The sequence below is a fragment of the Crocodylus porosus genome, unplaced genomic scaffold (assembly GCF_001723895.1).
Source record: "Crocodylus porosus isolate Cpor-Errol unplaced genomic scaffold, CroPor_comp1, whole genome shotgun sequence".
Classification (NCBI taxonomy): Eukaryota; Metazoa; Chordata; order Crocodylia; family Crocodylidae; genus Crocodylus; species Crocodylus porosus.
In genome coordinates, this window is record NW_017728947.1 from 14,772,014 (window position 1) to 14,779,461 (window position 7,448).

The following is a 7,448-nucleotide window of genomic DNA, read 5'->3' on the forward strand; positions in this document are numbered from 1 at the left end:
ATCCATAGATGACTTCCTGAGGTCTTCATAATTTTCTACGATTTTATGATTTATGGCTTTTTTCTCAGCAACTGCCCTTCATCATAAATACATAATTTATTGGCAAAAATAGTAAAAAAAAGAATGTAAAAAACTACAAGGTTGATCTATAATTTTGGCCAGAGAAAAAAGTCTTTTGGATAGACATTTATCTTTTCGTGTTCTTAACACTTTGAAATATTGTCTGCAAAAAAATGAAGTGAACAAGATGCCTGAAGGGTGTAGCACTCTTCTGAATAACAGAATTCTGATTAGGTAATCTAACACATACACCATCAGAGTGATTTCACTTTTCCTCTTAGTTACAGAAACATAGACAATACACTACAATTTTACCTGGCGACAGAGCAATTGCTGGTCTTACAGTTAAAGTATTACTGCCATTCATTTTGTAATGGACGGAAATTGCATTCAATAAGGCTTGTAGGTATTTCTCTTGTTCTATACTGCTTGAAGATTCTAAAGAGGCAGGAGCTAAATGAATATAGAAAAATACAAAACAGATAAATAATGCTATATTTACTTGTATGTTTATGATCCAAGCAGCATAGGTAACTAAAGCATAAAAGATCCGACTGTGAATGAGAATAGTGAGCGAACTTTGCATTCTTCTGTTACATACATCAACTATTTAGCCTCATTTGCATGTGTTTCAATCTAGGAAAAAAAATCAGTGGTTTAAAAAGGAAGTAAATTGTTCAGTGGTCATTATAAAAAATGCCTGATTATCAATGGTCACCAGAGAATCATACTAGAGATACTATAGTTTTCCACTACCTTCAGAATAAGAAATGATACAGCAACTTTGTGGCACCTGTTTGCAAAATTCAACATTTAAAAAAAGTTAGTACTGAATATATAGAATAATTTGTTTACCATATACAAGTTAAAAACTCAAACAGAATGGTTATTTGCCTGACTGTATCAAATTCTTTGAGATGTGTTGCCTGCACAGATTCCATGATTGATATTCATGCACCCTTGTTGCAGTACACTCAGGTGCCTTGCGCCTGAGAGTGGAGACTGCTCTGGGGAGACCCCTAGTGGCAGAAAGGGGGAGGCTCAGCTGCCAGTCACCAGGGCTGCACAGGTGCTGGTTGCTGGGGCAACCAGGAAAACCAGCTGACAGGAAGGGGCAGGGCTTATCCCTTCTTAAGCCCAGGCGGGCAGTCCCTCTCCAGCAGTTGTGGGAGTAGGGACTCAGCTCGGACAGACAGAGGGGAGGACTCTGGCAGTGAGTGCATCCCCTGGTCGCTGCTGGGGTTGGAAAGACCTCTTTCCCCCCCACCCCCTCACTCTCTACTAGGGAGTAGATTTTGTTTGACCGGATGGTCTAGGTTTTATGTTGTAGCCCACAGGCTTTATGTTTTATGTTTACTGTTTTGACTGGAGGACCAGGTGAGGCTGTTAGGGGTTGGAGGAGGCCTCACAGGGACTCTCCAGTAGCGTGGGGGTTCCTGGTGCCTGAGAGGGTGCAGCATTTGCGGGGTGCAGTGGCCCTAGCCCCAGAGCGAGCGAGAGGGGGCAGCGAGGAGCTCCAGAGTGAGCGAGAGGGGGCAGCAAGGAGCCCTGGGGGTAAAGAGGAGGGCCAGAACATAACAGGGCCCAGGTCAAACCATGTCAACTCCATCTGCGAGGCTTGGGCTGTGGTGTAGGTGAGGAAAAGGAGCCGCAGGTAGTGCCCCCTGTCATTGGGGCGTGGAAAAAATGGGCAGCCTCCTGCTGATTACAACCATTTTCTAATTAAGTAAGATCAAGGTGTGGCAGGCGAGTAAGCAGGCGGTTGGCCCATTACAGGAGGGTGGAGCCACCCCAGAAAAGCTCTGATAGCGATACTCCTGTCACAACCCTATGTATACTTTTTTGATGAGCTGTGTACATTGTGGCCATGCTTATACTCCTTGTAGACAAGGGGATAAAGTACAGAGTACTTCAGTCACCACTCAAGTTCCTTCAGCAATAGGAATCTCATACAATAGGACTCGGAGTCACTAGGAAAGGAGGAAAGCTTGTGGACCTTGTGTGGACAGAACTGCAGTTACCATAATGTTCTCTCTTGGTGACTTTGGAAGTGGAAAGAGAAATTCTGTTTCAATTCTGAATTGTATTATAGCTCATTAAAATAAGGATCTAATGTGGAAGCTGAACTAAAGACTACATGTGTACCAAACTCCATGTTATAGCTCTGGGTACCTCATCTACTTCAGGGTGTGAACAAGTGTCTGCTGCATTTAGTTTAGGTAGCTTGCTTCAAGCCACCTAGACCTAAACCAGGCATGGCACATGGAGAAGTTTGCCACTGCCAGGAGTGGCATGGGCAGCTGAGGTAAGTAACTTAGGGTGGGATGGGGTGGGGGGAAAGGTGCTGGTGGGATCAGGTTGGGGGGGGGGCAGGAGTAGTTGAGGGGCCAAAAATAGGCTGGTCAGGTCAGGGGAGTAGGAACTGCACAACTTGCTGTCCTGGGGCAAGTGGCTGGGTTTTCAGGAAAGAGTGGGGAGGCCATTATCTTGACATTAGAGAGTATCTACCTAAAGTCAGGCCCACTGCATCCAGGACCTCTAAAAATCAGGCATGCAGCTGGAAGCCTCAGCTGCACATCCACTTCTTTAAGTTCCTGGAACACCCATAAAAGTAGGAGCTAGCTCCCTGCTCCCATGCTGCAGGTGCCACTTTCTGGTGCAGGCCATGGGTAGCTGGGGAGGCAGGAGCCCCCAGATCCCCAGCTGGCCATGCTCTGCATGGTGCACAAAAAGTTTTAAAGAATGCAACTGTAGGTAGGCTGCAGCTGTGCTTTTTAAAACTCCTCAGGGACTTGGACCTGGAGAGACTCCCTGCTCTCTGGCTCTTGGCACCTAGGGAACTTCAAAGAGTATGCTTCCTCTGCTGCAGACTTTAAGCCCCACACCTGCCAGCTCTGGCTGGACTGTTGGGTGTGGCAGATGACAGGCTCCTGGCAGATTTTAAAGTCCCCAGAGAGGGAAGCCCTTCAACCACCTCCTTTCCCCACTGCACTGGGAACTTCTGATCCACTACACCCAGTAGCCTGGCCAGAGTTGCTGGGCACAGGGTTTTGCCAGTCAGCTGACTGTCAGTCTGGCCTGGACAGCCCCAGTATCCAATCATACTGGAGGCTGTCTGAACCAGGACTGACCATTGTTGGCCCAAGCAGTCCTTTTTAGGAGCCTGAGCTCCTCCTGCACTGGCATGTAGTAATTGTGTAATGGATCTGATCCCCAATCCCAACAAAGACACCTCTTGCCATGCATGTGTGGCATGGTAGGAGGTACAATTATTGGGATCATGGATCAGATCCCATTGCACAATAAAATAAACGTGCCAGGAACTATAGTGAGGAAAACATCTTCAATTTGGCCCTGTATGACTGTCTGATTGAGGGGTTTCTGCTTTATACTGATATATTGTGAATCTCAGCAGAAGTTTTTTCTCCATAAACGTCATCAAGCCAGCATCCAGACTGTTAGATGCCAAGGTTCTGGGTGAGTGTAGAATCACTAATTCAGAGTGTAACAATTGCAGTCAGAAAGAAATGGTGAGGTGGTTTCTGCACTGACAGGTTCACTAGATTGGAGTACCAAATCTGCCTGGCCCATGCTAAAAATATTATGATGTAACCTACAGCTTGCCTTCGCTTCTTTAAATTTCTGGGTTTCGTGGGTATTGGTGGCTGTAAATAGAATCACTTCTGAAACCTTTTGCAGCAGATAGCTGTAGATTTGAATGACCATCTGTGGTTCTCAGATGCATCAGTCGGCAATATGGTTATGAAGACCAGGGAGGTGTTTGCTATCTTAAAGACCCACTAATATCCAAAGTTATCTCAGTTTAGTGTCTTGGGAAGTAGGACACATGGTTGCCAAAGTAATTTGATGATAACTACTCCAAATCTCTCAACAAGTAATTCTGGTACCAATCCTACAGGGATGTCACCATATAGCTATTACCTGGACATTACTGTCAGATAGGCCTTGATGTGAAGCTCAGTGCCAATGTCAACACTGTACAATTAGCAGCAGACAAAGTGCATTCTTTAGTCTGCTTAGGAAACATCTGTGCCAGCTATAATTTCAGCATGGAGGTAGCAGTGGGAGTGATTTCAGGCTTTTGGTAGGAGTACAAGGAAAGGATTTCTGACTTGACTGTACAAACTGATACATGCTCCAATTCTGGAAGTGGTGCTCCTTACTGAACTTTTCATAAGTGGAAGCTGAATGAATATGACTTGTAACAAGCACCATGAGTACTTGGAGTGATGGACTGGTTCAGCACTGCATTGATTTTTCCCTTCTAGAAGAAGAGTTGACACAGAGCAGAGTTCTGGAACATGGCCCTCTCCTAAGTAATTCAGACACCACCCATGCACATCATTATCTTGGACTGTTCCACCATAAGAAGGGTAAGCTGTAAAACATAGTTATTTGATGTCAGCCATTTAAAAAGTACTGAACAGAAAAACAAGAATCTCAGAATGAGTACATAGGGTAAAGGAAGCTTATCAATAAACTGTCTATTAAAAAAAACAAAAAACAACAAACAGGAAATAAAAACCTATGCAAGAACTGCCCCAGCTACAAATAATTAACAATATGGCTACGGACAGACATTAAGAAAGCCCAAACCTGAATTGATTCAATCTTTGCAGGTTAGTCTACAAAGATTGAACAGCTTTGCAAGTGCAGGCACATGCCTGCAGTGGCTCCAGCTAGAGGCCCAGGGTATTAGAGCATCCCTCCCTTCCCTTTCACAGGGAAGCTGAGCTGAGCTGAGCTGAGTGGGGTGGAGAGGGAGGGGGTGGCCAGGCCTGGGCATGCCTGAGTACAACAGAGGAAAGGTTTAAACCCCCACCTTGGCCTGCAGGGTTTGGAGGGTGTGAGAAGAGGGAGTGTAGCCAGATCCCTGTGGCTGGGGGTGAGGAGGAGGAGGGGAGAACTCTGTCTACCCCAGCAGCTCATTACTGCCAGGAGCAATCCAGGCACACAGTACTGCCTGGACTCAGAATGAGACTCTTCCCCCTTCTCCCTCTCCCCCATAGCCAAGGGGTGGGGAGCAGGGCTCTGTATGATGCTGGAGTGGGGTCTGTGCAGAGCTGCCCAGCCTTGCAGGGAGACTCTTCCTCCTGCTCCTCCCCCCCCGTGGGGTGGGGAGGGGAGCTCTGTTTGATGCTGGAGGAAGACTCTTCCCCCACTCTGCCACTGAGGGGTGGGGGCTCTGTGCAGGGCTGCCTGGCATGGCCCAGTCTTCCAGGGGACGGCCCCACTCTTGCAGCCTGGCCCCGCCATGTGGCTGCCTTGGCCAGGACTCCGTCGGGCTGGGCAGGGCTGTGGGGCTGGGGCCACCCCCAGGAGCTGTGGCTCAGTGACAGCCACTCTCCGTGGCCAGGCTAGGCTGGGCCAGGCCTAGCTGGGCAGTACTGCACAGAGCCCCACCCCTCCCTGCCCCCTGCAGCACCAAACAGAGCCTCCTTCCCAGCCCCGTGGTGGCGGGGGGTGGAGGGGGAAGAGTTGCCCTCTGGGGCCAGGCAGTCCTGCACAGAGCCTTAATCCCCACCCTGCGGTGGGGGGAGGGGCAGGGAGAAGTGAGGGTGCTCCACCTCAGCTGCAGTCCCCCTGGTGGGAAGGGGGGAATTAACCCCCTCCCTGCCCCCTTAGCCTTAATGGGGCCATGCAGAGACAGCTGTGGTCCCTGCCATTGAGACAGGGAAGGGAGGTGGGGAATAAACCTCTTCCTGGGCAGTCTGACAAAGGCTTCTGCCCTTTCCCATCCCCTTGCTACTCCAGCGCTGGGACTTGGCCAGATGGCATCCTGGCATGGCCCCATTAAGGTGAAGGGGCAGGGACAGGGTTAATTCCCTCACCTGTCCCTTTTCCCCCAGGGACCACAGCTCGGGTCTGTCAGCCCTGACCACCCCCTCTGCCGCTGCCTGGCAGACAGGCAGACCCCAGCTGCCATGAGGGGGAGGAGAAGGAGGGAAGAATTAACCCCCTCCCTGTCCACTTTGCCTTAATGAGGCCATCCCAGCCAGTGTCTTACCATGTCCCCACCCCAGCTCAGGTTAGAGAGCAGAGGGGCAGGGCCAGCCCTGCTGTGCTGGAGCAGACAGCCCAGCCCAGAGAGCACGCTGGGACGCTGAGGGACTCTGATTTAACTTAAACCAGGAAAAGGACTGGGTCAGACATTGCATAAACTGATTTGGGCTCAATCAGTTAAGTCTGATACTACATTCAACCAGGTTTATCTCAAACTGGTTTTGGCCATTTTGAAACTGCTTATTGTGAACTGAACTTATGTTCTGTTACAGGTTTAAACCAGTTTCTGATCACTTAAACTGGTTTATGTGTAATGCCTGTCCCCAGCCTATTAATGTAGACAGATGAAACACTTGTACCAGTGATATACACACTGCCACACTATAAAATGATATAGTTGATTGCGTGTCCAAGCCCTAGCATTTGAGTTGGTCAAAGATTCAGGCACTCCAGGAATTTTATCTTTTACATCTCTGTGCGATGAGAAGACATGCACAGTGAAGCCACCTTACCCTTTATGTCCTAAGCTCTGAGGAACAAGAAAGGACTGAGGGTACTGAAGTAGTTATAAGAATGAAAGGCATCCAAATTCATGCACAAGAGAGACATACCAGATGTGTAATCAGCAGGGATCCTGGTTTTCCCTGATAAAAAAAAAAATCACAAATTCTCTGATAAAACCCCCAAACCTGTGATTAAAATGAAAGGCACCTCACTACCCCCCTCACAGCCTCCTGGTCCTGCTGGTACTCTCACTCTCCTCAACAGCTTTCCTGGCCCTGCTGGTGCCCCTCATTCCCCCCACCACAGCATTGCTGGTATCCCTCACTCCCCACCTCCCACAGCCCTCCCAGCCCTGCTGGTACCCCTTGACCCTCCCCCCCAGCTCTGCTGGAGGGGGCCCCCCATCTGCCAGGGCCCCAGGTCCACAGCCCCCTGCCCCTGGCAGGAGGAGGTGGCTGCTGCAGCATAGTACAGCCTGGTTCCCACCCCTGCTGCCAACATGGGTTGGGGGTCTGGCTCCCTGCTGTGGGTGCCTGCACTCCCAGAGGATGGGGAGACCTGTGCCCCTGTGACTTGTGAGCGGGGTGGGGGTGGGGCAGGCTGTGAGCTTAGGCTCCTGCCCTGCTGCCCTCCCCTGGGGCCTCCACAGCCCAACCAGTGGGAAACTTGGTCATCACACCAGACGGCAAAGCTAACATCTTCAACAATTTCTCCGCCTCCGTCTTCCTAAGTAGGGACCAGAACAGCCACCTCCATGCTGGGCCCCCCTCGGGCCCCAGGGGAGGCACACCTGGGCCACGGGTTAGCGAGGATTTAGTTAGGGAGCTTCTGGAGGGGTTGGACGTATTCAAGTCAGCCAG

The 7,448-nt window shown here is 49.7% G+C and overlaps 1 protein-coding gene across 4 annotated transcripts in view; it reads right to left on the reverse strand.

Annotated features, from left to right (window-relative positions):
- SBF2 (SET binding factor 2) overlaps window positions 1-7,448 on the reverse strand; it is a 489,875-nt gene that overhangs the window by 54,202 nt on the left and 428,225 nt on the right. For all 4 annotated transcript variants that reach the window (XM_019551418.1, XM_019551417.1, XM_019551415.1 and 1 more), the window contains one exon: window positions 376-513. In XM_019551418.1, the coding sequence (XP_019406963.1) occupies window positions 376-513 (138 nt within the window). The remainder of the gene's footprint in view (window positions 1-375; window positions 514-7,448) is intronic.